General features: G+C 49.0%; 8 protein-coding genes across 17 annotated transcripts; 3 read left to right on the top strand and 5 right to left on the bottom strand.

The window, feature by feature from the left end:
- The first annotated feature begins 275 nt into the window (after window positions 1-275).
- Window positions 276-1,625, top strand: FOIG_08131 (uncharacterized protein). Its single transcript, XM_031208039.1, has one exon. The coding sequence runs from the start codon at window positions 593-595 to the stop codon at window positions 1,382-1,384; it is 792 nt and encodes a 263-aa protein (XP_031062173.1). The 5' UTR covers window positions 276-592; the 3' UTR covers window positions 1,385-1,625.
- FOIG_08130 (uncharacterized protein) lies at window positions 317-4,911 on the bottom strand. Of its 3 annotated transcripts, XM_031208038.1 has the most exons (3): window positions 3,676-4,911; window positions 3,382-3,605; window positions 1,445-2,786 (listed from the first exon to the last, which is right to left on the bottom strand). In XM_031208038.1, exons 2-3 carry the CDS (start codon window positions 3,404-3,406, stop codon window positions 1,702-1,704), a joined length of 1,110 nt encoding a protein of 369 aa, XP_031062172.1. In that variant the 5' UTR covers window positions 3,407-3,605; window positions 3,676-4,911; the 3' UTR covers window positions 1,445-1,701. The 3 variants fall into 3 exon arrangements, with proteins under 3 accessions (XP_031062171.1, XP_031062172.1, XP_031062170.1); XM_031208037.1 differs by having other exon boundaries at window positions 317-2,786; window positions 3,382-4,684; XM_031208036.1 differs by having other exon boundaries at window positions 1,445-3,605; window positions 3,676-4,684.
- Window positions 4,912-4,934: 23 nt separating this feature from the next.
- On the bottom strand, window positions 4,935-5,981 carry FOIG_08129 (uncharacterized protein). The gene is made up of 2 exons (XM_031208035.1): window positions 5,347-5,981; window positions 4,935-5,287 (listed from the first exon to the last, which is right to left on the bottom strand). Exons 1-2 carry the CDS (start codon window positions 5,463-5,465, stop codon window positions 5,203-5,205), a joined length of 204 nt encoding a protein of 67 aa, XP_031062169.1. The 5' UTR covers window positions 5,466-5,981; the 3' UTR covers window positions 4,935-5,202.
- A 1,018-nt stretch (window positions 5,982-6,999) lies between these two features.
- On the bottom strand, window positions 7,000-8,593 carry FOIG_08128 (uncharacterized protein). Its single transcript, XM_031208034.1, has 2 exons — window positions 8,309-8,593; window positions 7,000-8,246 (listed from the first exon to the last, which is right to left on the bottom strand). The coding sequence occupies exons 1-2, from the start codon at window positions 8,531-8,533 to the stop codon at window positions 7,554-7,556; spliced, it is 918 nt and encodes a 305-aa protein (XP_031062168.1). The 5' UTR covers window positions 8,534-8,593; the 3' UTR covers window positions 7,000-7,553.
- Window positions 8,594-9,325: 732 nt separating this feature from the next.
- Window positions 9,326-11,569, top strand: FOIG_08127 (uncharacterized protein). Its single transcript, XM_031208033.1, has 2 exons — window positions 9,326-9,680; window positions 9,788-11,569. Exons 1-2 carry the CDS (start codon window positions 9,456-9,458, stop codon window positions 10,898-10,900), a joined length of 1,338 nt encoding a protein of 445 aa, XP_031062167.1. The 5' UTR covers window positions 9,326-9,455; the 3' UTR covers window positions 10,901-11,569.
- On the bottom strand, window positions 9,939-15,010 carry FOIG_08125 (acyl-CoA desaturase). Its single transcript, XM_031208025.1, has 2 exons — window positions 13,155-15,010; window positions 9,939-13,084 (listed from the first exon to the last, which is right to left on the bottom strand). The coding sequence occupies exons 1-2, from the start codon at window positions 13,444-13,446 to the stop codon at window positions 11,949-11,951; spliced, it is 1,428 nt and encodes a 475-aa protein (XP_031062159.1). The 5' UTR covers window positions 13,447-15,010; the 3' UTR covers window positions 9,939-11,948.
- On the top strand, window positions 11,789-15,002 carry FOIG_08126 (uncharacterized protein). 7 transcript variants are annotated; one of them, XM_031208026.1, is made up of 3 exons: window positions 11,789-13,092; window positions 13,161-14,136; window positions 14,239-15,002. In XM_031208026.1, exons 2-3 carry the CDS (start codon window positions 14,096-14,098, stop codon window positions 14,702-14,704), a joined length of 507 nt encoding a protein of 168 aa, XP_031062160.1. In that variant the 5' UTR covers window positions 11,789-13,092; window positions 13,161-14,095; the 3' UTR covers window positions 14,705-15,002. The 7 variants fall into 7 exon arrangements, with proteins under 7 accessions (XP_031062160.1, XP_031062166.1, XP_031062161.1 ...); XM_031208032.1 differs by having other exon boundaries at window positions 11,789-12,604; window positions 12,667-13,092; window positions 13,161-14,864; XM_031208027.1 differs by having other exon boundaries at window positions 13,176-14,136; window positions 14,239-14,827.
- A 4,502-nt stretch (window positions 15,011-19,512) lies between the features above and the next one.
- On the bottom strand, window positions 19,513-24,577 carry FOIG_08124 (serine/threonine protein kinase). 2 transcript variants are annotated; one of them, XM_031208024.1, is made up of 3 exons: window positions 23,804-24,360; window positions 21,768-23,751; window positions 19,513-21,720 (listed from the first exon to the last, which is right to left on the bottom strand). In XM_031208024.1, the coding sequence occupies exons 2-3, from the start codon at window positions 22,695-22,697 to the stop codon at window positions 19,744-19,746; spliced, it is 2,907 nt and encodes a 968-aa protein (XP_031062158.1). In that variant the 5' UTR covers window positions 22,698-23,751; window positions 23,804-24,360; the 3' UTR covers window positions 19,513-19,743. The 2 variants fall into 2 exon arrangements, with proteins under 2 accessions (XP_031062158.1, XP_031062157.1); XM_031208023.1 differs by having other exon boundaries at window positions 21,768-24,577.
- Window positions 24,578-26,261: the final 1,684 nt, after the last annotated feature.

Here is a 26,261-nt window from a genome sequence, read left to right as displayed (position 1 = left end):
TTTCTTAAGTGCAGTATATTTTCTTACTTAGAACTATCTATTTCTTATGGTTTCGCTGTTATCATAAATGGTTGGGTGTCAATGTCAATGTCGGGCGCAGCAGGTGCGAAGAAAAACAATCTGCCCGAACAAGGTTGCCGCAGTTGCCCCGGCGAAGAATGTGAGAGATGTCCCGCCAAGCTTTGCTGCAACTGCCTAAAAAGCTACTCCACTGTGTTGCACGGAGCTTCGCGGGGCCTTCCAGAGCTTTAGCCACTAATTTAATACCCCTGTTCAATTCTACTGAGGGGTCATCTCAGTCATGATACAACCTCATCATTGATTGTTTTACCTTGCCCATGATATCTCAGTAACACGCATGAGCCGTTCTCGTCCTCTTCTCACAGGCTCGATTATGTGATTTTTTGTGATCACATAAAGTTGCCGTTTTCATCTTCACTCAGCAAGCCTCCATTTCTAACCTAATCTAACCCCTCCGTTACATTCCATCCTCATCTAACTTCAACATCTCGCCAAACTCCAACCCCTAACATCAAAATCGTGGTTCGCCCGTCTTAAACCCTCTCCCTGATTCACCACCACGCACTTATATATGCCTCATCTTCCCCCAGTCACTCCCATTCCAACCCCCGCCTCAATCTTCTCCCCGGCCCCGATCATGACACCGGCGATCCAAGTACCCACTCCCTCCGGCCCACGGAATGGCCCCGATATTCCCGGCGCCGGCAAGTTCAAGGTCCCCAAGCTACGCCTTGAGTGTCGCGACCTCTCTCACCCCGGGGCTGCGGTTTTTCTTAGCTCTGTCAATGCCGCGGAATGCCTCGCCAAGGCGGCCCAGCATGTACTGGCGCTTCTGTATGAATCGCCCACGTGTCCTACCACAACAATCCCGACGACACGATCTGTGACGGTGATCCTGCGTAGCATGTCAGGTGTAGCTTACACCACTGGCTCTGACCTGGACAGCGATCATAAGGAGATTCACTTCTCAGTCGAGTATATTGCCAACATCCACCCCATATCTCGTCGTACAGAAGAAATCAACGGTGTGCTCACTCATGAGCTCGTTCACTGCCTTCAGTACAACGGCCATGGAACTTGTCCAGGCGGTCTGATTGAAGGCATCGCAGACTGGGTGCGACTTCACTGCCTTCTCAGTCCTCCTCACTGGAAACGCGACAGCAATGGAAAGTGGGACGCTGGCTATCAGCAAACGGCCTATTTCCTGGACTACTTGGAGGAGCGGTTTGGAAAGGGAACTATTCGCCGCCTGAATGAGAAGTTACGGATTCAGAGATATGAAGAGAAGCCGTTCTGGACCGAACTGGTTGGGCGGCCGGTTGAGCAACTCTGGGGCGATTACAAAGAGAAGCTTGAGTCGTAGTATATATACAGATACACATTGGATATAGGCGTCGACAGTGATTCACGGATGCATATAAGGCGTTCACCTACGATAGCAAGCAGAGTTAGATAAGTCGATAGATTTTGTTAAAGAAACGAGATTAGCCAGGTGCTAAGGATATAAGTTTGCTACCGCAACCTGAACTCCAACTCCAGACAAAAACAAAACCCAAGAATTCAGACCCTAAACGTCTGTATACGTCTGTTATATAACTCTCAAAACAAAATCGTGCTCCTACACTGGCTTTCCTACCTATATTCCGACTTGGTAATTTTACAACTCCCACATGACAGAGTTTATTGGTGTACAGGAATGTGGGCGTCGCTCTCGCTGATGACGCTGCCGACCTCAGACCAGCTAGCGGGTGTAGCCATGCCAGAGCTCTCGCTCATGACATCGAAGTAGCGACCAGTCTCACCCTCACGAGATGATTGCGCATCGTTAGCAATATCATCTCCGGAACCGACGAGAGATACAGAGTCGGTGGGTGTCACCATGCCGTCGTCGCTGATGATTTCAGGCTCGGACATGGGGGCGCTGGGGGTAACGGGAAGAGGAGAGTAAAACTCGGGGCTGGTGTTTTGCGCCCAGGCCTGAATTGAGGAATAAGCCTCGTCGCGGTCCTCTTGTCCGGCGGTCATGTACTCGTCGACACCGATTTCACGCTCAAGGGTGGCGGAAGAAGCTGTCTCAGAAAGGGCGGGGGTGGGGTCAGTGTCGATAAGAGCAGCGGGCTTCTCATCTCGGTCCTGGGTAGTGGCGCTGTAGATGTCGGAAATTTCGTCTTGGGCGGGAGAAAGATGGCGGCTTTGCTCAATATCGTCGTTCAGTTCGTCTTGATCAATGTTGTGTTCGTCGGCAAAAGGGTTGGTGTAGAGAGAAGAGAAGCCGCGAGAACCGTCGCCACGACGTCGCAGACCGTCATCCATTGCGCGGGTATCAGCTCCAGTGTTAAAGACATAAGCGCCTCGTTCAGCACCCTCATCCTGACGAAGGAAGTCATCAAACGAAGAGCCTCGTCGTGATGAATCCATGGTCGCAGGGTTTTTCTCGTCGGTTTCCTTGCCCTTTTGTTCCTTCTCTTGCTTCTCTAGCATGACCGAGTTCCAATAAAGCAGCTCCTCACGTTGTCGTCGGCGAGTTTCTTCATCAGCGTCAACACCAGCTTCGGCACCAGCACCACGACGGGACTCGAAGAAGCCATCGGCATCCTCAGGTCTATTAAACCTGGGCTCACGGTGGGGAGGTTCGATGCCTTCGCCCATAGAGTGGAGGGCGAAAGCTATTCTCCGGCGAACATCGTCGGCGTATCGTCGCACTTCTGGCGACTCGAAAATGGCAATAGTGGTGGCGATAGCGACCGAAACGGCGACTACGGCACCTGATGCCAGGACAACATGGTTAGGCATTGTTTCTCAAGTCTGCAGAGAGACTGCAGATGTAGGAGAGAAAGAGAAAGAGAAAGAGAGGTGTGTGAATGGATGTGATGTGATGTGATGTAAAGTGGAGTGGAGTGGGAGCTGTCAAGCGAGCAAACAGAAAGAAGACAACAAATCTCCTCTTTTCACGAGACACAAAACACAAAATGCAAAAGAGAGCTTTCCAGAAACTCGAGTGATAAAGTAAAAAGCAGAAACAACGAATAAATTGGAGGAAGTTGGAGGCAAATCAAGGGGAAGTTTGAGCTTGCGTAGGCCTCGTGCTGCTTCTGGCATCTGTATTTGCCACAGGCAGCCTCGGGGACTAGAACTGGCTGTGGCTCAGGCGACACTCTTTTGGCCTCAGCTCAGGCAGACACATGCGAGACGTGCACTATGATTCGCAAGCTTGGACGCGGGGTAATCAACATCCATGGGCTTGGCCTGAATGAGCAGTAAAGATGATGAATACAGAGATGATAATCAATGGAAGCGAAATTGGTGGATAAATCATGGGGATCATGGAGTGTGGCGCTGTGAATTGATTGATTTGCATACCTGTAGCCACCAGAGGATGAGGCATCGTCTCTCAAAAAGCGACAGAAATAATCGAGCACGTCGTACGTCAGTTAGTAGATTGCAGATCCAGCAGCTACACAAACAACGAGTGAAAGTGACAGTGGAATACAAAGAAAGGAGCTTGGGGTAGGCTCAGAAGAACAAGTAGAAGGGGTAGAAGAGAAATCGGCGTAAGAGGCGGGATAGGGAGCATTTAAACAAACCTATTAAGTTCAGTATCAATCAATTGTGATAGCGACGGCGACTACGACTACGACTCAGATTCGGACTTACTCGCACATTCTGTCCAGCTGAGAAGTGGAAGAAGTGGGCTGTGCTTATGATTCTTAGACTTTGACAGCCAAGTAACACCAAAGTATAACAATAGAATTGTTTCAGATAACAATTCTTTCTTCTGATTTCATCTCTATATATCATCAACTCTTCTTTATCTGGTCAGATCAGAATCAACATCAATTGCTCAATCGACGCTTGCGGATGGCGCGTGACGTGATGCGATGTGATGGGTGATATGCATTACAGCACCGACTAACAAGCGACCTACCATCACGCGCTTGGCTTGGCTGCACTCAAATGGAAGAAGAGAAGACTAGACATTTCGAGAAATCTTGCCTATTCTGTTCTACTGTTGACACACCAAAGTCAGTTCGCGATAAGCGTCAAAGAACAAGCCCCTGAAACTCTGCTGCCTTTGAAACGTCATTGTATTCGTGGTTAGTGCTGGATGCAAAGTATAGTAAGACGAGCCTATTACGAGTACGTGAGATTGTCCGTCTCTTATATGGACTCGTGGTAATTTGCTTGCGCGGCACCGATTGTCGGGACTTATTGCCTGTTGCTCGAGTCAGCCTGGCTCCGTTAACAGAGCCGAGCATGGTTCATCGGTTTCGGTCTGTTAGCCAGGTACGATATGACGACGCCTGGCGGGATCTTGTCGTACATGGCGTACGACTCTGGCTTTTCCCCTCAATCCTTCATTGAGCCAAAAATGTGCACGGCATTATAATGGCTAAGGGAGAAATAGCTCTAACTGTGTAGGTAAGTGAGATGAGACAATAGTTTATATATCCGAAGCTACCGGTTCAAATACTTGGTCTCTGTTGAAGCTGACGGCCCGGCCGAGTCTTCCGATCCAATCTGACGGACGTCGCATCTCACGGGCTTCCGACCGACCTCGATCGCCTTCAGCCGCCGGAACCCAAAGCCACCGACCTCCGACTCATCATCACTAGAGCCGCGTCTTGTCCGAAATCCGCTGTGGATAAGCACAACTCACTGATTCGGTCTATTGCTCCTGATCCCAGCGGCAAAAGAGGATCGATCCTGAGACGGTGGAGTAGTTTTGATCCATCCAGGTGAAAAGGCGAGACACCGAGCGAGAAACGGGGTCGGGTCCCCGTTTCTTTTTGCAGTGACCGAGTGCGACTTGGAAAAACCTTGGCATTCGGGATCTTGCAGATGAACCTGACAATTTGAATGTCTGTTTGTCATTTGATTGCTCTCACTGGGTGAAATGCCTGGCTGCCCAGAGATGAGAATGTTCCATGTCTTGGTATGGAGATGCGACCAAGCTATACGTTCATGACCTTCACGTTCACCTTCAGCGATGCACATTGAATAGTAGAGTAACAGTAAAAAGATTGTTTGATTCATGGAGACGCCAAATGTCCCTGTATAACCGTCGCTAATGCCAGATAATTGTGGTATAATAAACTCCCCCATTTTGATTGTTCGTTCTGGTCACCGTTGATCCTCTTTATGTTTTGAGGTATATCGAGGCGCCATTATCCCATACACATTTTAGTGGGAAGACTTCTCAGTCTTGGTAGACTCGTTTGAGGAGACAGAGTCGGTAGAGTTCTGGCGAGAAGCCTTGGTGCGCTCGCTGAGGGATGGTTAGTACTTTGCTTGAGGCTGAAGTCAAAGCAAGAGGGTATAACATACTAGTGAGCGCGGTCCTGAAGGACACATTGGTAACGGGCATTGCCAGTCTTGAAGGTGAACTTGATGCCCTTGTTCTCACCGAAGTGGGAAGGGGTCTGGGGAGTGACGGAGTCAGACATTGTGAGTATGGTGGTGGTTTTGGTTTTGTTTGTGTGTAAGTGAAGGAGATGGACAGTGGAAAAGTGAGATAGAGGAGAGTAAAGGTAGGTTCAGAGAAAGAGGCCGAGGTGCCCTAATATACCTTTCGCGATTGAAGATACGTATCTCGTCATCTCCACGATGTGCCTTGCCCGTTGATGCTGATGCTCCACGAAACTAAACAGAGTGAGCCATTTTCTTTCTTACAGTACTTCCCAGGACCAGGACCAGGACCAAACAACAACACCCTCAGCTTTGCCCCACGATGTGAAGCCAACTAGAGGGTGCACACACCAACTTCTGACGATAACTAACTAGCGCACCCCTGTTTCCGTCTTCTCCGTGCATGCTCCAGAGAATGGGGGTCTCCAAGGCCCGTGTAACAGTAGCAGTTGATGATTCTGAAGTTGTTGCCACTTCCATCCATGTCTTGCACCGAGACCGGCTCTTTTTTTACTCATCTCTAGTCACGTAATCTGATCCTGCAACTATTCCCGTCTTCAAATCCCATAAAAGAACCACAATAAATTCCAGTGACCGGCTAAGACGGGAAAAAGAGAGACGCTCTTCTAGAAAACCCAACTGCAGATTTCTAGGGTTTCCTATCCTGTCCATCGAACCAATCAACGACTCCGATTTCTCGCCTCACCCCAAGATTTCAGAAAAAAAGCCGCGGGATGACCTTGTCGATCGGAGCTCGCTCCAATGGGATAATTTACTCGCGCTTCAATTGGGCGCTTTGCTTTGCGGCAACGGATATCCTCGCACTCCGTGCTAACCGGGCCTCCCCCTGATTTACTTTTACTGCACTCTTGACGACTTGTCCCCGAATAGGTAGTTGGCTATCATGAGAATTTTCTAGCCTTATTTTTTTATGCTTTTTGTACGCGGAAAGATAAGGTTTTTGCGGCGCTATGTCAGATCGATGTGTCTAAACTGGAGGCTATTCCTGATATCGGCTTTACCGTTTGGTAGGACGGGTTGAACAAGAGGCTCTGCCAAGATAATATGTCTCATATCTTTTGCAACAAGACAAAGATAGCATTACAAAAAAGATGGCGTTTGCTAATCAGTCAGTATGTACAGTCACGTATACTGTACACGATAGTTGTCACTTGACTGAAGATCAAGTATTCAAGGCTACAATGGATCCTGTACCCCAGTCTCTAAACGCCTCGTTACCGGTACGCGGTTACGACTTACATCATTCCCAAGTTTCATGATACTTTGTTGTGACGTTGAGAGTAGTTCCCAACAACGCCAGTCGTGGAGGGCAGCGCTAGTTCTTCAAATCCCCCGCACTCAACTCCACGATGCCCTCGAGGCTGATTGGGGTACAAGAGGCCCACAGTCTAGTTTGTCCTCACCGCATGTCACTAACAACACGGCAAAAGCTTGCTTGATGGAGTTCTGGCAGGTTTCATGGGTGAATTGGCGGTTGATTTTAACTATGTGCGTCTGAGGGTAACCGCCTCTGCCGCTTGAGATTGTGCATCGCGGGGTGAAACGTAATAGCGTATGTTGTATATGAATTCTAGAACTATGAATTGGGTCACGACGATGTAAGAAAACGATGCCAAGTATCACTTCGGATGTACGTTGACTTGATAGAGCTGGTATTATAGACGCAATTACCAGAAACCCGGCTGGCAAAGTGTCACGCATACACATGCATGGTATATTGTTGTCGCCCACATATCTTTTTCTTCCTGCATTATTTCCTCTTCTCTCGTTGATCCCTCGTGGCTGGTTCTAGACTTTTGGAAATGGCTTATTGAATACCACCTTCAGCTCTTGATATACCACACCGTAGCAATTGACCCATTGACTTGAACCTCAGTTGTCATTTCCGTTCAGCCGGGCTGACTGTAGCCAGTGAGACTCGCGATAATGGCCTGATGCTCTCAAAAATCGACCTGGAATATGCAGAACCACAACTGCATGCACCAGCTCATTGGCCGTGTCTTGTCTGACATGCGACACGGGAAACAGTGGCGCCTGCTTCCAGGTTGCTGCATCAGGACCGATTTCGATACCGAGCACAGAGTCAAAAAGACCAAGGCACGCGATCATCTGCTGTCCATCATATCCATGAGTTGTTGCTCTTCATCAACCTCGGCAGTATCATTCCCACCTCCCACGCCCCTCCTTTGCAGCTCGATATCTATCGACTTTCGTGTAGGCATACCCACGCTTAGATCCGGCATATCTTCTTTGATCTTGCGAAGGTAGTTTTCCACGCTTCGCATTCCGACAACAAGGAACCCGAGCTCTTCTCGATCGACATCGAAAACCTCCCACCATTCACACTCTGGCATCTTCGCACCAACATCACGAGCCGCGTTGTATATAGCAGCTGTAGCTAGCGCATGGGGCTGGTGAGTAAGATACAGCATCTGAGGTGAGAGAAGAGCTGCATTCAGATACTGAATTGTGCGTAGAGAGATGATAGATTTAGGCTGCGCAAGAAAATCGAGCGTCTGAAGGTAAGTAACTGCAAGTGGATGAGGTAGCGAGACATGTGTGTCGAAAGAGAGGGTGTAAAGAATGCGAGCCTCAATAGCAAGGATGCGAGTCTGGAAGGCATGGTAGTCTGCTTCAGGTACATAGTACGACCTGGGGTCATTCTTTGGACTTTCTGGGGTCCGTAAGAACAATGAGCTCTCTGATAAGAGGTAGGCATAAACATTTGATATGTCGCGCGATGACCGGGGTTGAGGTCCCATCTTCGCGACTAGATAGAGAGCAGCAGCAGATGTGTCCTATGAGCACGGGTCAGTATGATCAGGTAGAATTGAGACATTTATTCGGGGTTTACTCTTACACTGAACTCATTGGCCATTGGAGAGTCGACAAGCCAATACCGCGCCAGAATGACGTTTGCCTGCGCAGTGACGGACTGAGGAAGTTCTAGGAGCTGACCAGCAGCTTGTGTCAGGCATTGTGAAGTGATAAAGATTGTATCTTGGAGATCCTTGGGTAAAGATGAGAATGAAGATTTGTGGTAGATCTGAGATGTTGTCGCAAGGGGGTTTAAAAGATGCGCCATGTTGGGTATATCAGATATCACAAGACAAACGCGATGGTGTTGATGATGGAAGGGTTGAAGTTTAGCAAGGCTGAGAAGCTCTAACTTGCTTGTGGGGACTTGGTTGAACAAATCAGCGGGCCTCTTACGTTGTGGAACAGCCAAAGATCCCTGCATTTACCACTCATGATAACCTCCATAATTCATCTTTTTGAGTTTATGTTGAAGAGCTTTGCTGGTGATTAAGACAGAGTTTCAACGATTGCATATAAGTCTGTTGCTTTCTCCTCCAATAGAGAGTCATTCTGCTGTCTGTAGAAGAGCTGAACATGAGGAGCTGAAGCCATCATGACTACTATTCTGAGTCTCATGAAGAAGCTTTGAGATAGGGAACGATGAGATATCCAAGTTTCAAATGAAGAGTTCTACCATATCACCATATGAATCTGTTTGAATTATACTCAATTTCCTGCTTAAAGGGCACAAAGCTACACCATTGTGTCGCGTGTGGCTCATCTTAGGTGAAGGATAATAACAACCAGTAAAGCATGGAAGAGCTTTGCCATATAATATTCAGCCATTGCATCGCAGCGCTATATGCAAACAACTAGGCCGATTTAGCAATCCTTTGGTCAGAGTATTCTATCATATAAAGCAATCTTGATCATATCATGATGCCTCATATTGATTGGGTGACTTACTCAGGCATAAGGTAAGGTAGGCACTTCACGTGGGGAACCTGCATTTTGACAGGCTGCGGTACGTACCGAACTGAGCTGAGCTTGAGCCGCTGTGGAGCTTCAGCAGGTTCCAAGTCAACAACACATCACCACCACCTGAAGACATCAAACGACGATATCGGAGTTCGGTTATAGTACAAAACACAACAAGCTGGCCGCTTCTTCTCACTATACACCACTTCAATAGTCCAGGCACTTTCACAATGACCGCCTCAATCCCTCCATCACCCGGCGAGGAAACACCAGCCTTCGACCTCAACCTCCAACACGGCCATAAAGATCTCGTCCAAGCCGTCGCATTCAACACCTACGGCGATCGCTGCGCGACTGGCTCAGTAGATGGCAAGATCCGCGTATTTAACCGTCACAAGGATGGCACATGGCGCCTTTGCGATATATGGACTGCACATGGCGGCGAGATTATAGAGGTAACGCATCCCCCTTTTACTAATAAACCCTCTTGTCTCGTAGTATTCTTTCCTCCTGTGCCATTCTATCGCACACGCGCGCTGACGTTATTCCCTCACTTTTGCAGATTCAATGGCTCCCTGCGACTGTTTACCCTAATTTGATCGCTTCCCTCGGTATTGAAGGGTGGTTCCGGTTATGGGCCGAGGATCCCTCTGCTGCGCCTGGTCGGCGATTTTGTACTGGACGAGCTGGTAATGGAAAGCCGGCGTTTGATACACGATCGAATAAAGCCCCCTACCGATCATTTTCAATGAAGCATAATGAGGAGACGAGGCATACATATCTTGCGCTCCTGGCGACGGACGGACGTTTAACAGTTTACGAAAACGATCAGCCCGAGAACCTCTCAGAATATGCATCTATCGACGAATTCAGCGTCGCTCCAAAACCAAATCGAGGAGAAGAACTCGCTTTTCGTGTGCGCTTCGACCCTAACCCAGAACCATGTTATACAGCTCTGCGCGCGGGCGTACCCTCGGATTCCTTAGGTCTCGTGGTGGCTGCAATGGACACCGTCAAAGTATATCGATCGCGGGATATTGTTGCGACTTCTATTGGCGTTCAACAGACCCAGAAAGAATTCTATCTTGCTGTTGAATTAACGGGTCATCGGGGTCTGGTGCGGGATGTCGCATGGGCTGCGGGCAATATTAGAGGTTACGATGTTATTGCGACAGCATGCCAGGATGGCTATGCGCGCGTTTTCCGAATCGAGACGCCATACTCGGAAGATGATGGCAAGTCGTGGTCTGCAGCCGATCTCCTTCGGTCAGCACCACACATGTCAACGAGAGACTCGACACCACAAGCAAGAACAAACGGAACTGCGACACCAACAGAAAAACAAGCTACCACGCCTCAGCTGCAACCATCACATAGTTACCATCAACATCAGCACCATACTTCCGGACTCAGCGCCAGTCTCGCTAAGTCAGGCTCTCATAATGATCGGCAATGGTCGGGGCAACCGGGCCAGGTTAAACACAATTTCCAAGAGATATCCAAGCTGGACAACCATCGTACCCCTGTGTGGCGTGTGGGCTTCGATGACGACGGTCACATATTGGGCAGCACAGGTGATGATGGGCGCCTGTTGTGTTATCGTCAGACGCCAAATGGGGCATGGGCCAAGAGCTCTGAATTGGCAGTACAGAAAGCACGAATGGCCACTCCATGAAGTCACCGTTGACAGCTGCTAGACTCAGCTCGCAGTGTCAAGACAAACAACGTTACAGATATTCAGCCGATGTGCTTTGCCGAGGCAGCCCGCTAGCTTTCCATCTCTTGGAACATGCCCCCCTGTCTGTGCTACATGCCGTTCCACCAACGTCGAGTCCAGAAATGTGAGGATCTTGTCAGACGCAGCATTGCGTGGCCACAAAGGGCAAAAGACGCCGGTCGCACGCCAGCATTGGGCAGGATATCTGAAAAGATGTGCCCCGAGGTCATTCGGATGGAGTCAGAGAACACCAGGCCCCTGGCTAGTCTTGTGGACAGTCCGCATCAAGCATACATGTCATGAGTTATCATGCAGCACGAACGATCTAGAGGACAACACGCTGAGCCAGTCGCAAACTGATTTGACAACTGATAGATACCTAAGCTCTGACATACAGCGAGCCACTTCCTCAAGAATTTGAAAGAAATTATGAAAGTATTCAGGGGCTTAGCAAATGGTCTGATACGTGTGTTATATAGCCAGCATTCGTCATAATGCAGCTTTAGACTACATTCCTTAGGTCACATTACATAGGTTCACTTAAATACTAAATGTCACATATAGCCAAGATAGAATTCACACAGTTGATTGGAGATTTGATATTATTCAAAAAATTGTATTTCCGAGTAGTCATACTATCTGATGAAGAACCAAGTGGTGGTTGTGCAACTCGCTGATTTCATGTTTAACCATTCTCTTTTGGTATTGTCCAAAGCCGTCAAAAGCTAAGTAGTCTCAAAACACAAAGAAACCCCCCAACGCCATTCATGAGTCGAATTTATGATTTCGCGTTAAAAACGTGCTGTGCTTTTATCTCTTCCTCCAGGGATGGGGGTGTGGCGCCCGCCTACAGTCCATGTTTTGACATGTGATCTGTGGCTGACTGTATCCCCACACCCTTTCAACGACATGTCTCTACTGACATGAAGATTTTTGTATCCTTCCACATTGCACATCGATCAATTATCCCTCCTCCTCTTCTCGTCGTTAGAAAAGATTGTACTGCTTAAGCAGCATCGGCGCTGGCAGCGGGCTGGACAATCTTGGTGACCTGAGAGCCAGCACGGATGATGCGCTGACCGGCAGAGTCGTTCATGTAGGTAATATCCTTGTTCTCGAACTGAGCACGCTTCCAGATCTCAACCTCGCAACCACCGCGGAGGACACCAACACGCATGGTAGACAGAAGGTTGTGGGCAGCGTTGGAGTGGAGATAGACACCACCGTTGAAGATAGCGGTAGCGTCCTTTCCGATGGCGGAGTTGATGAGGGCCTTGCCACCGGGGTGGTCCTTGATGAAGTCGGTAACGTCGTGGATAACACCGGCAATGGCAACGAGACCCTTTCCAGCCTTGGCCTGGGCAACGAAGTCGTCCCAGTCAACAACGGGGAGCTGCTCAAGGGGAATACCCCAGTCGAGTGTGGCACGCTTCTGGTCAAGCTTCTTCTGGAGCTGCTGGACACGACCCTTCTCAATCTCGTTGGCACGGAACTCCTTCAGCTCATAAGCAAGACCAAGCTGCTTCCAGCACCAGATGCTCCACTTGGTAGGATCATACTGCCACCACTCAATAGCGTTGCGGTAATCCGAAGGGAACTCGTGGTGGAAGTTGTGGTAACCCTCACCAAGGGTGACGAGAGCAGTGATGACGTGGTCACGGGGCGAGTTGCGGTCATCGAAAGGCTGATCACCGAGCCAGTGGGCAAGAGAGTTGACACAGAAGGTGGCCTGCTGAACGAAGCAAACACGGAGGATACCAGCGTAGACGAGTCCACCCCACCAGTCACCCCAGCCAAGACCAGCGACGAGAGCGGGGAAAGCGAGAGCCATGAAGAGAACGCACTTGATGTAGTTCTTGTGCTGCCAGACAACGACGGCGTCCTCGTTGAGATCGGTGATATCGGTACGGCCCTGTCGCTTAGGGTTCTGCTTGAGGATCATCCAGCCCATGTGGGAATACATGAGACCCTTGCGAACGGAGTAGGGGTCCTTGTCGGTATCGGTATAACGGTGGTGAACACGATGACCATATGACCACCATCGGATGGAACCCTGAACGGCGCCAGCACCGACAGCAGCGAGATAGATCTTGAGAGGGGTAGTGCCCTTGTAGGCAGAGTGGGACCAAAGTCGGTGGTAACCTGGTATTGTAAGTAATTGATCGATGGTATCCAGGTTTTGGAAACAGTGCTTCATTGGGTGTTGACTTACCAGCAGTGATGCCGAGACCAGTGTGAACATAGTAGAAGACAGCCCAAAGGGCAGTCTTGAGCTGGAGAGGAACCCAATAGGCGGAGATGAAGCCGGCCAAGGGAACGAAGATAACCAACGTGGTGTTGAGCCAGTTGATGTGCTGAGGCCAGTTGCTCCAGGTCATGGGAGTATCGGCAATATGGACCTTATTGGTATCCTTCTTGGCACCGCCAGCGCGGAGAGGAACATAGTCCTTGGTGCCATCAGGGAATGGCTGGGCATTCTTGCCCGCAGCAGTAGCTGTCGCCATATCGATTGAGTTGTCGATTATAGGTTGGCGATGGCAAGTGTCTGTCGTCGACTCGAAGATATAGGAACCCAACACAGAGAACCACCAAGTTGATAGTTACTCGGATAAGTGAAGGGAAAACTGAACCTTTTTAGGATGAAGAGTATCCTAAACAAAGGGTGAAGGGTTTATAAGAGGGGAAAGGAACTGGAGGAGGTTGGTCGAGAAGTAGTTCTGGTTGGGGCGGAGGGCTCTAAAAGGACTTTATACTATCAGAGACAGACCCGAGCCGGAGCTGGGCGCAGGAAAGAATCGATTGAATTGGATGAGGACGAGGAAGCGGTAGAGACTGGGGAGGGGGGGTGTAGTGGGCTTGGGAGGCGTGAGACCAGTGGAGGGTTGCAAGTGGAGGGTCCTAGTCTCAGGCCTTGTCCGGGCTGTTCTGCCTCCTTCTCAGCGGCGACAGAGACACCGAACAGCGCTTCTTCAGTGAGGGGGCAAAGAAAAATACAGGGCCTGAGTGGGACCTCCGATTGACAATTAACCCTTGTTGTGGCGGCGAATTCAAGGTTGGGGAAGTAAAACGAAGCCGTTTTGGTCATCAAGAGCTGGGGTTTGTGTGAATCGACTTCTCAAGCGAGGAGGTGGAGGCAAATGAAGACGATGGCATATGCCGATACAGAATCAGATGATGAATGACAACGAGGCCAGGTAAGCTCTTCCTTTCGACCAGAATTGCGTGTCAGTTTTGAGTTGGGGAAGCTCAAGACAAAGTTGGGGCAAGCTTGTATTCTGTTGACGTCTGACTGATAGGCCTTTACGATCGTGTCTAAGTCGTCATGACGCTTCGAACCTCGGCGATCTGAGATATTCTTTGCTTGTGAAGATTGATGAGGATGAAGCAAATGGAATGCTACTATCCTTTCAGACAGGCCTATGCTATCTGTGGTTGTATCGAGTTGTGAGTGAGGTTGAATCTGGCGTATTATGTCACACACGCCTGCCGTCTCCCCATCAAAGGGGAAAAAATCCATTGGGGCGGGCGGACCAAGAAAAGGCAACAGCAGCTCCCGTCGCTTCCCGGCAACCTAACCCTCTTGATCAACGGAGGCGCTTATACATCATGAATTCAGGGACTTGTCTGTACAGTACAGTGCTGAACCCTTCGCTGATATGGACAATCGTGAATTCGACCATTATCAGGAGTTTTGATATTGGGTTAAGCGAGTTGCAGGACTTGTTGGAGGTAGTTGAGCATGTTGACGTTTCAATTGGCTGAAACTGATACCAATTGGTCGTGTCATTGTCTTCTAGAAGTCAAAACTGAACCTGTCACAACTAACAGCTGCTGTAAGTGATTCACATCAACCTTTGACAAGCACTGTAATTCAGATGACCATACCTCCAACAACTTACGATGTATATCTCATCTAACTCCCCGCTCTCCATCTCGAGTTACCGAGATCTTCCTTATGCCCTGTCAGTTAGACGAAGCAATGATGCCAGTAATCAGCCCACGATAGCTAAGGTAGCGTACAATGAATAGGCGATTCATTGTGTTGAAATTCTATCGGCCTTTCTCCGCAAATACAAGATCAACTGGGCGACGTCTGCTCGGACAGATACTGGGTCTTGTAGCTGGGACGAAAGGTCGACGTCGACCTGATCGCTCCTTCCCTCAACCTTTTTTGCTTCCCCAACAACTTTTTGGCGGCTCCAATCAAGTGTGGGGCTCGGCTGGGCGCCCGGGTATCGTTTGGGTACCCCTGCTACTGACCAAGTACCTCGTCACTCATTTTTGAGTTTGAGAGTACTTCTATTTCGAGGGACGGCACATCTACATCTAGCCCTGCAAGAGGCAACGCGCCAGTGCATGTCTTCCATGCAGGGGAGCTCACACGAAAAACCCGGAGCCGCCTGAGCTTCGAGACTGAGACTGGATCTAAGTCAAGCCTCAAGAAAAAAAAAAAAGGAAAAAAAAAAAAAAAAAAAGGAAAAAAAAAAAAAAACCAGAGGAAAATATGCTGAGTCCACATCTCCACTGATTTGTTAGAGGCGATGCTATTTGCCGAAGTCGATTGTGGGATCTCGCATGGCATGATTGAAAAAGCCCCGATCTATTGGAGGTCATCGATATCCAAGGCGTTTTGTTGGTAGATGGACTTTTAGACGTTGATGACGATGAGGTTGGACAGTATCACAAACGGAACGATGCAGGCCAAGACAGGCACACGAAATTCTGTTGCATTGACAGTTGAAGTGGCGAATTGATCCCAATTGAGCTGTCGATATGTAAATCACTTCAATTCTGGTTGAGCACCGTTTGAGAACCGGGCATACCGAGGCTCGTTCCCGTCTGCTTTGACGTAGGCACACACACTCTCACTCGCAGTCACACGCTTATCTCAAAGATCTAGCATCAGTCAGTGCCAGTCAATGCACAGTTCTCACTGTACAGTGCATGCCTCGGATTGATACCCTCAAATCTTGATAGGGATCCTTGGCCAACCTCACCTCACATTTTGATATCGTAACTACAATGTCCGCCAAATCCCGAGTTATCATGCCATGTGCTCGAGCTATAGGGGTCTAATTGAGAACGTCATATGATTCTCATTCCGAGATTCATCAGATTGTGATTATTGTCAATTGTTGAATCCCAATGCAAAGAACAGCAAAATGGACCTTCAACATATCAGCCCTATCGCGACTTCAGGGTTCGTTCCTAATCCCAATACAACCTCTCTTCCCCCAGATCGAACGATACCTCGGCCCATTTAGCTGTTTACTGACATGACTTGTCCATTTGAGGGGTCTCGGTTTCTAGACTCTCTCGGTTACTCTTTTACCGTGCTCCGAGTCCGAATGGAATGGTTGTCGATTCCATTCAGAGTCAGTCCCGTTCTCCCGAGCTCCAGCTGCCCTGAGCAGGGATAGTACGTACCTTTTATACCCCTGGTTCATTCTCCCCAGTTTCCCCAACAGAAACACAAAGATCGGGATTCGCCAAGCTTAAGCGGCTCCACATTCGCCTCCAAATTCAAAGTTGCAGTTCAATGTTGGCCTTATTTCTCCGTTATCATCAATCAAAATTCAGGCAGAGGAAAATTCGACCCTCGACCCCCACAGTCATTCGTCCATCACAGATCATCTCACGTGATGTTAAACGTCAAGTTTGTTGATGGGTTCTAGAACAATTCTAAAGCTATATGCAAAACAACATACTCCTTGCAGCATAGCCCATTTATCGTACCGATTTCATACAGCGCCCTATACCTGGGTTTTCCTCCCAGGCCTCACGATGTTATCCTAAGCCTTATGATAATTCTCGTCAAATTTTCGATAAGACTCCTAAAGATTAGGATAAGATGTTTCATAGCTCATTTGTCCAGATGCGCTTTTCAAGCTGCAGCATCTTCATAAACTATACAACGAGATTGTCGCGTAGCTGGTAAGCTATTAGTAGCGCAGTCTTCTTTATTGCTACGGTCTCGATACTTCGGCATCAATGGCAGCATTAAGAAGAGAGCCATTTGTTCAGTTCCCGCTTGTTGAACTTGACCTTTTTGACAGGATGGTTTGGACAAATGGCCTGGTACTTCTCGCGCCAGGTTTCATGTGCAGATTCGAGATGAGAGATCACTTTCGTATCATCAGTGCGTTTAGCAATATTCATGAACTCTTCCATGATAGGTGGTGACCCCGGTTCATGGCCATCGACCTTGATTGCAGCGTCCATCTATCACTACCCATTGAAAGTGGCTTCGTCCATTGCGCGATACTGGGGCTAACCAGTCAGGGTCCCGTAGTTCTGGGCGGTGTTCATGTATGACATGACGATCTATGTCTCTCATCCACCGATTGTAATCTGATAGCTTGTCAGATGCTGCCTTGATGCAGTTTTTTCAGTAACTGTAGTATTGATGTCTTATAGAGACTCTGGTTGAGTCCCAGGTAGAAGGAGGGCTTCTAGCCTCTCGTTATTCTCTCTATAGAAGTCTGCTGAAGTATAGCTGATATGTGTAGTGACCGGCGCAGTGCGCTGGCGAGGTTCTAGAGTCGTTGCTACAGGAGGTTGAAGCATATAAGCCGCCAGGTTGCGTTCCCGACTTGCAATCGTGGTGAGCCCTGGGATCAAGCAGTTGGGTCGAACCCCAACGCAAATGGCTCTAGTAGTTGTGTTTTCTGCAAAAAGGCTAATGGCATGACCTGTATATTGGAAGACCGACTCCGAGCTTAGTGTTATAATGCTAGTAGAGCGTAAATCATCGCCGATGCGTCTGATGACTCGCAGTGCAATAACTGCAAGCGCAGCACGTGTAGACCACGTTCATAAGGCTTCAGGGAATGTTGCATCATTTGTTGAGATCTCGCGAAGGGTGTTAGTAGCATCTCTACTTACCCCCAGCTCGACCACTCCGTGGCGTAGGTAATCCGCGTGGTCTTCATCTTTGCGATAGCTGCTGCGATGCAGCGTCGGTGAATTGGATCCTCTAGATCGCATCGCACAAGCGGAAACATGTATATACCAGCTTCTCCTAGAAGCTGGAGTTTAGATCATCTGAAGGTGTTGTGATGACCTCATTTCAGAGCTCATTAATAGCCTCACCCTCAGTATCGACAGGCTCTGCTTCAATGAGCTTGCGCGGTATGTCCTCTCGGAGAAGCTGGTCTACTGTTTCGCGTAGTGCATATAGTGCACGTCTATACCGGGCAGGGCTCGGACTGATCAGTAGAACGGCGTGCCCATGTCCCGCGGGGCGAACGTTCTATTCTCATCTCCTAACCTCATGTAAAGATTTAGAGGGCACGATCTTAAGCTTTAGGATAAGAAGTCGAAACTTAGACTTAGATCCTCTAACGTCACCCTATTTTAGAGGATACTATCACAAGACTTCTGATGGCAAGCTCAAAGCTTAGGTTTTCTGTTGACCTCATTCTGGTTATCGATATTGGCTACGCAAACTGTGCGGTTGCTCTCTCAAATTTCGGTTGTACGAAACGGCGGCATGAGATTGTGCATGATGCGAACGCACTTGCGATGCCTGTTCAGGTATTGCTTATCTTGCTGTGTTGTAAACCCTTGGTATGAGGTGAAGTTGTTTGAGAAGCCCTCATACCAAAGAGCAGGTTCTCAGTTGATTATACTGGATATTGCGATGAACTAGAGATCTTGGGCAATTTCTATAACAGAACCGAATGTAAGAAGTGGCTCCGACGAGCGAAACTACACAATCACCACATTCTGAGCCAGCTTTTGAAACCATCCTCTATGGTCACCGGGCTACAAGTGGTAGCAAGCCAGTTGTACTTTCTCACGATAGCGATCACGACCGAGGTGGTGCTGCAGCCTCGGTGATATGTTTGTGCAGGTGACATTTCAGGGCGCCTCGTCAGCTTGAAGCTTGACTTGTCAACTAGGTCGCAGCGAAAGATGTAGCAATGCATGCGAGGTCGCTGACGTGTCGAACACCGAGGTGAACTAGATCTTCAGTCTAACCTTTTTTTCTCGTTCCAGACTCGACGTAGCAGGCGGAGAGCAACAAAGTAGAGACACAAGACAACAGAACCTGTCAAGGCGCCACCCGCAGAGCAAGCATCTCAGAGGTCAATGATCTCTGGTTCCTTCTTGGTGTTGGCTCTGCCCCAGTCGGAGAAGGTCTCGTCGTGGAGGATATGAGTCAATTTGAATTCCTGGATTAGCTTGTGTAGCAGGCACGCGTTTTTGATATCTTCGCAAACCCCTCGCACAAGACGATAGCACACATGGATAACTCGAATACAGCATTCCTACGGAACGTCCGCCGTATTGGGCTGTTTGTGTCGATAACTCGGAGGTCCTCGAAATCGAGAATCTGTCTCTCTCTGGTCGGTTGTAGCCGGATATCACTTCTCATGACATGATTGGTGTCTGAAGCATGCTTACGGCTCCTCGCGGGTGATTAAGTGGTTAGGCGGACTTTTGAGAGCGTGCCTTTCGTTTCGGCGACTGTGGAGGAGAACGAGTGTACGTAAAGAACAGTAGAGTTGTGAGAAAATGAAGTTGGGGGATGAGACCGGAAAGATTAGTATAGAAAGAATATGCTTAGAAAAGCTAAACAGAAATCGATTATTATGCTATGCACACGTAGGAAGGTAATTGTACCAGAACTGAGTATAGATTTCGATCAACAGTATTTATATTTGCGCCCTATTATGCAAAATGCCTGCCTATATCCCGCTAAAAACATATGAAATAAACATAGTAAAGTATAGCATAGTCGATACAAATGGATTCAAACTCAACCTTCATCAAACCATGTCGTTCATAGACATTCATTAGAGTCCGGACGGACAGTTCGCGCCCTTGGACACGTCGTCAGTCATATTCTCTTCTTTCGTCGGTTCGTCGTGAGTCAATAAGTGTGAGATCTGAATCTCCGGTACAGATTTAGTGCCTTCGACACCCCCCTCGGTCACCTTTCCATTCTCTCGGTTGTCTGCTTTCCCTGCTATCATCTCTTTCTCCTTTGTAGCTTGATCGGTTCCAGGTACTGTGGACCCTTGCTTTTCTGCCGCGTTTTGTTCCGCATCCAGTTCTGCTTTTGTGTTTGGCTCCTCAGAGACGTCCCTCTCGTTTGCAGACGTCGTCTGATGATCCTCTGTTTTGCCCCCTTCTTGTAGCATTTGAGTCTCTTGGCTGTCGTTCTTCTTGGGTAGTCCCTCCAATGTGTTTCCTGTTTCCTGATACAAGGCTTGCGCCTCTTTGGTTTCTTCACCTCCAACATCTTCTCCTTTTTCTGCTGACAAAAGACTTTTTTCTCCGTTCGCCCTTTCTCCCGGTGCATCCTCCTTGGTGTCTTGCGCGCCATCCCGTATCACTGTGCCGTTGTCTCCAGGAGTGACATTCCCCGACTGTGTTGAGCCGGGTGCTGATTCGTTGTACGTTATTCCTGTATTATCCTCGTTGCCGCTGCTCGCGAATTCTCCTTGGCCTGCATGAACCTTGTCAACTTTCGCGATGGCAATGGCATGCAAATCATCTCCTAAATCCACACCTCGGGTCGGGCTTGGAGTTGAAGTCGAAGTAGCTGGGGTCTCATGCCTTTCCAAAGCCGAGTCGGGAGCCGTGAGTGCATCCGAGCCGATGAGTCCTGACTTGTTGGCAGTAGGCGTTTCGTCAAGTGGTGTTCCTTCAGGTCCCACATCACTGTAAGATGAAGGTATATTCCGATTCGCTGCCCAGGCAGCAATGTCGTATAGGCCGCGGGGCGAATTGTATTCATCACAATTACTCGGCAACGGGCTCGGGGGAGAGCGTCCGCGCGTGTAGTAATATGGTTCGTATCTGACAGGACTTGTTTCCGCACCGGGTTGATTCACGTACGACCAGTCGTTAGGGGGTTCGACCGTCCTGATTTGTGGAAGGTTGTCTGGATGATATCCATCAACGAGATATTGATGCAAGGTGTAGCCTTCGTCAATTATCGACTCGGGGGGGTTCAGTTGTCCAGTCTCTTCGCTTTCCCTTTGCCGAGGGAACATCTCTAACAGAGCAGACGCCTGAAGTCGCATGCGCGGGTCATTGCTCAAACAGACTTCTGCCATTTGTCGATACCAGTCCGGGATATTTACTTCGGGGCCAAGTATCAGCGGTCGCCCCTGTGCTTCTGGCTCATCTTCCTGCGTTGCTAAAGCCCACAACACCATTCCAAGTTGGTATAGATCCGATTTGACGCCGATGTACATGGTGATGCGCTGGTTACTCTCAATGAGAGGTGTTGCTTCCGGAGGTTCCCAGCCTACTGGACATCCCCTTCTGTTGATGTCGATGATCTTCGCGTCGCCATAACCATCTATAACGATGTTCGATAGTGTGAAGTCTCCTTGCACAAATCCTGACTCGTGAATGTCAGACAGCCCTTCCACGATCTGTCGGGCCCATCTTTCTCTCGTCGCCCAAGGCAGATCGTAGTCACCATCTTTGCAATGCTCGTAGATGACGTCGATAAGAGCTCCTTGATCCGCATAGTTGATAAGAAGACCCTTGACATTCTGATCTTGATCATCCACAACCACACCGTAGAAGTGAATGACATTGCGTGAGGATCTTAAAGCATTGAGGGCATTGATTTCATACAGAAATTCGTCTATGGTATCAGGACTTGGAATCTCCTTTTTGATGAGCGTGTGACCGTTGACATTGACTTTATAAACGAATCCTGACATGTGGGATTCAAAAGTGATGTCTCTTTCTCGAATGCGGCGGCAACCCAAATGCTTGATTTGGGCAACAGTGGGATATTGTATAATTTCCTGTATATCATTAGCTTGGTCTTAGTAAGTCTATCGTAAATACCGACATTGCCATCCTCAACTACGTGTACATGAAGCCTTCCATCTGTTGTTTGAAGCTTCAAATTTGTTACAGTGTCATAAAATTGAATGTCCCTCAAGCTTTCCCTGATCGCCTCATAAATTTTTGCACTCTTCTCTCGTTGGTAATGCGTGTTGATCAAATCCATTTCCAGGGAGTTTGGTGGCGCATCTCGATAATCAAGCGAGATCGTTACACGCCGCCAAAGGTGATCACGCTCACGATACGTAACGAAGAACTTTTCCCTCTTTGACCGGTCTCGGAAGTGCATACTGAGATTCAGTATCCATGTCTTCTCGAGCTCTTCGTGGATTATAGCGTCGTACTGGGATGCTGTTATCGAACGAGTGTCAGACAAGGTGTCTTGTGCTGGACACTCGTCCGCAAGGGTCATCTCCTCATCCGGGTGCAGTATTCCATCAGCAGGTTCCCTAGGCGGCTCATCTGTAACATCATTGACGGATATAGAGGGGACAAATCGGGGTATTTCGTCCTGGGGGGAGCCGAGAAAACTTGGGGCGCTGACACGAGGGTTGGTTGCGGGCTGCGAAGCTGACGGTGATCGTGGTCTGTAAGAGCGTCGGTCCATAGACACAGCTCGTCTTTCATCTGGAGTTGGCTCAATAGGCGACAGGTTAGTCCTCCTTTCTGACACTTGGCGCTTGAATGTCTGCGCCCGAGGTAGTCCAGGCACAACCCTTCGAGACATTCGGCGAATCAACCCGCCTTTATCAAGGTCAGCCGAGTCGACCTCATGCTGAGGGCTCTTTGGCTGCTCTGTAGGTTTACATGGCGTATTACTGCCACTCTGTCTACCAAAGAGCTTTCGAAAAAATCCCTGAGTACCGGACAATGCATTTGTTTGTGAGCGAAGCGTTTGCGGTGGCTCGGACGCTATTACGCCGGCCTGAGCCATGGCCGTGGCACTGCAACCTGCTGCGTACTGCTGTGTTCAGGCACAATAAGAATCGATATCAATAGTTAGCCACGTTGAAATGGCTTAACACTTAATGATTTGGCGATTGCTTAGTGGCGAAAACGCAATTGTAAGTCGATACTTGTGATACTGCATACACCACGCTCTGTATCGTTTCACAACTTTTGCCTGTTATAAAAACAAAACCTGGAGATGCATATGGATAAATAGCAGCCGCGCAGGTAGGAAACGTATATAATTGCAAAAATAGAATGTGCAAGCCAGCGAAACGGCAACGGGGTGAAAGCCCGCCAAGTAACCACACAGACACAACCAACTTATCAATTGAAAAAGAGGTTTTTGAAGTGAGTAACAGGATAGAGGAAATCTTTGCTTGACTCATTCAAGAGAAAGCAAAGAAAAAACGTTGCTGTGGTCGGTAATATCGCCCGAGGAGGTTGGGATAATAATGCAACGGTCGGTGAAGAGCGGGTCTTGAACAAGCGGTCGAAGTCGCGGGGAACGAAGCCGGAGGCGCAATGAATATCAGTGCATCAGGAGCTTTCAAAAATATGGTATTATCGTGATGAAATGGGTAAGACTTTTCGGGTGAGATATATCAAAAAAGACCTGAGGCATCAGAATGTCATTGGAAATGGAGCTGCGATGAACGCCCTGCTAATATCAATGGTAAAGATGAGGTCCAAAGCCTAAAACGGGCAGCCAACGGCAATAATGGTGGATATGGATTGTGACTGGACAAGAGTGTGTGTGGGCTGAGTGGATAGTTGGCTCTTAGTCGCGGCGGGACGACAAGGGGGACGGGCGGAGCGGGCGGCGGAGGCGCTGGGCTTCTGACGTTTAGGCTTTCATTATTTTGGGCCTCTCTGGCAGCCTGAGCCACACTAAAGACGTGGGATTCGTGATGACGCTGTAGCTGGACCGCCCTACAAAGGGGCTGGATGCCATGAATTGCAACGCAAGGCAGGTGTGCGACTGCTCACTTCGCTGCAAAGCCACCACTGCCCAAGCCTAACTAAACCCAAGCCTAGGCCTAGGCCCAGATGTCAGCGCAGGGCTGTGGTTGTACTTTGCCCCAGACTTGCCGAAGAGCGTCAGGGGTCGTTGCTTGACTTGACGACAGTTGTGCATGGTTTTAGGCGTGGGTGTCGCGACTGTGGTCCATTCATCCCACCATGCCGGAACCTTCATTCTTTGAAGCCAGCCAAAGGACCCTGCCAGGCGAGCGATTTCGACCATGACAAGCAAGCTGTGGCCTGGTCTGCTGCGTGCGTCTGCTGCTGCAGGGTCATACTTTCAAGAGAGACGGTGACGCTGGACGGCTTGCGGTGGGGAACCATCGATGAGCTGGCCCCTTTCAGACGCCCTTGTCTCGTCCCATTCTGTCGACGCTAAACACGAGTTTGCGTCTCTTTGAGCGCAGGGGAAGGCGGTGATGCATCATTAGGCACGGAGAAAGATTTTGGTCAGGCATAAAGAGCTGCGAACGGATATCGAAAATAGCTGGCGTCGTTTTCTTTTGGTGATGGACGTGAGGGTGTAAGAGTGCACGGTTCTTTGAGTTGGTGTGATTTAGCATCACAATTCTGTATCACGAGAACATGACTGACATGGAAAGGAACAGGCAAGTGCTCTTTGAAACCTTCCCTTGCTAGAAAGAAAAGGAGTCGGGAGAGAGGAAAGACCCAAGTTCAGTCAACGGAAGGTACCAGCATGAATTCGCGAATAGGAAACCCCGATTACTCTACAGATAGGCAACTTCCCAAAACGAAGCAGGGTAGGCACAATAGCACTGTAGGCAGGCGTATCAGAAGCATCATTAATATCAAAACACCAACTTCCATTCTCACAGAATCACCAGAAAGAATCATTGTCTCACCTAATGACATCAGTCTCCCCCAACACTCGGCAATCAGCGCGGTCTGCTCAAAATAGAGATCATGACAGCTTCACCCATGGGATATGTCACATCCTTGACAATAACCCACAAGTAAGCCACCATTCATTGAAAAAAAAAAACTGTGAAGTCACTCAGGCAAGGCACGCGTATCTTGCCGAAGATTACACTCATCACTCATGTAGGCGCGTGTCATCCTGAGCTGCTGACCTCAAGACTCGAACCATAAGACGGATGATCTAGATGTCCTGTAGGCTCCAGTCCAACTGCATACGCAAGCGACGGCGCCGTCTAAGCCAGGTAATCTCAGCTTGGCTGACCGCCCTGTTCAACCTTCTACTCGCTGTCTGGTTTCACGGTGTCCTCGGGAGGTTCTCGAAGTTTTGTCAGAGCAGGGCGAATTCAATCAATGGCTAGCTCGTGATAACCCGGCACTCAAAGTGCCAAGATCTTATGTCGCATATTCGGAAAATAGCGAGCTTGAGGCACTGGACTCCATGCATTAAGCAACATGCCAATGCAAATGCAAACTCTGAGGCGTACGCATAGAAAGCAATGCTCGGATCTAGAGGAGTTGGTAATGGCATGCATCATGGTACTAGACAATTCATATGCCATTGTCGTATCAAAATTCGCTTCTGATCTTTTACCAGACCTCAGCAAACGTCACAGTCTTCTCGCACCAATGGTGATATGATATGCAATATCTCCAAATCAGGAGCAAATGGGTGCCAGTGCCCAATGCGACTTTACTATGATGGGCTCAATTTTATCCAATTCGCGCACACCCTGAAGCACCTCCCTCGATGAGGCAATACCTAAGCTTGCCGACACCTTAGTTGGTTCAATTCGCTCGTCTTCTTCCCTCTCGTCTCAATTTTCGAGCTGGTCACGTCACACAAGCACTTCAGGAGCTTTCAGCTTCACAGGAAACTGTCCTGCGGCCGAGTCTGAGGCCCGATCCACCAGCCAAGATCCCATAAGAGCCTCGCGTGGGGTCAGGCATGAGTGCAGCACAAGAACGGCCCGCTAGAACAACGCTCAAGTGAGGCTACCTGCACTTGACAGGTTGTCGGTTCGCCATGCAAGCGATGGGGCCGCAACACACCACTAGCCCTTATGTACGAACGGGCTTCCAGACGTCTTATAGGCTTCGGTTGGGTGTCAATCAAATTCTTATGCGATGGCTATACCGGCATGTTTAGCTCGCTTAGTTGATTAACATGAAGCTTTACAGGACTCAACAATCTCGTGAGATAGTGTCAAACGGTGCGATATGACAAGAAGGCGAGATACGACTTTAGATTACAATCCATTGTCGTTATCAAACTTCCCCTCGGCTAGGCTCGTCCCGTGCCTGGCTCCACAGACCCCGCGCCACGGTTAAGATGAGATCTCTCAGAGCCTTGGCCTAGCTAAGGTACAAACCGGGATCAGCTTTCTGGGGAACCATCTGGCGATATCCGGACACCCTACTGCGTCAATGAGGTTGAAGATACCATGGACCTTGTCAATCCATTGGACCAGAGACAATTTCAGACCTATGACAAAAGGCCCTACCAGAACTCCTGGCATACTCTATGCTTCAAGGTTGTCACCACACCGCAGGCCTCGAACTCTACCAAAGCAGTGTTCTTCCACACCTA

The sequence above is a fragment of the Fusarium odoratissimum genome, assembly GCF_000260195.1.
Source record: "Fusarium odoratissimum NRRL 54006 unplaced genomic scaffold supercont1.12, whole genome shotgun sequence".
Classification (NCBI taxonomy): Eukaryota; Fungi; Ascomycota; class Sordariomycetes; order Hypocreales; family Nectriaceae; genus Fusarium; species Fusarium odoratissimum.
The sequence above is the reverse complement of the archived record's forward strand: the minus strand, read 5'-3'. Positions and strand labels throughout refer to the sequence as shown.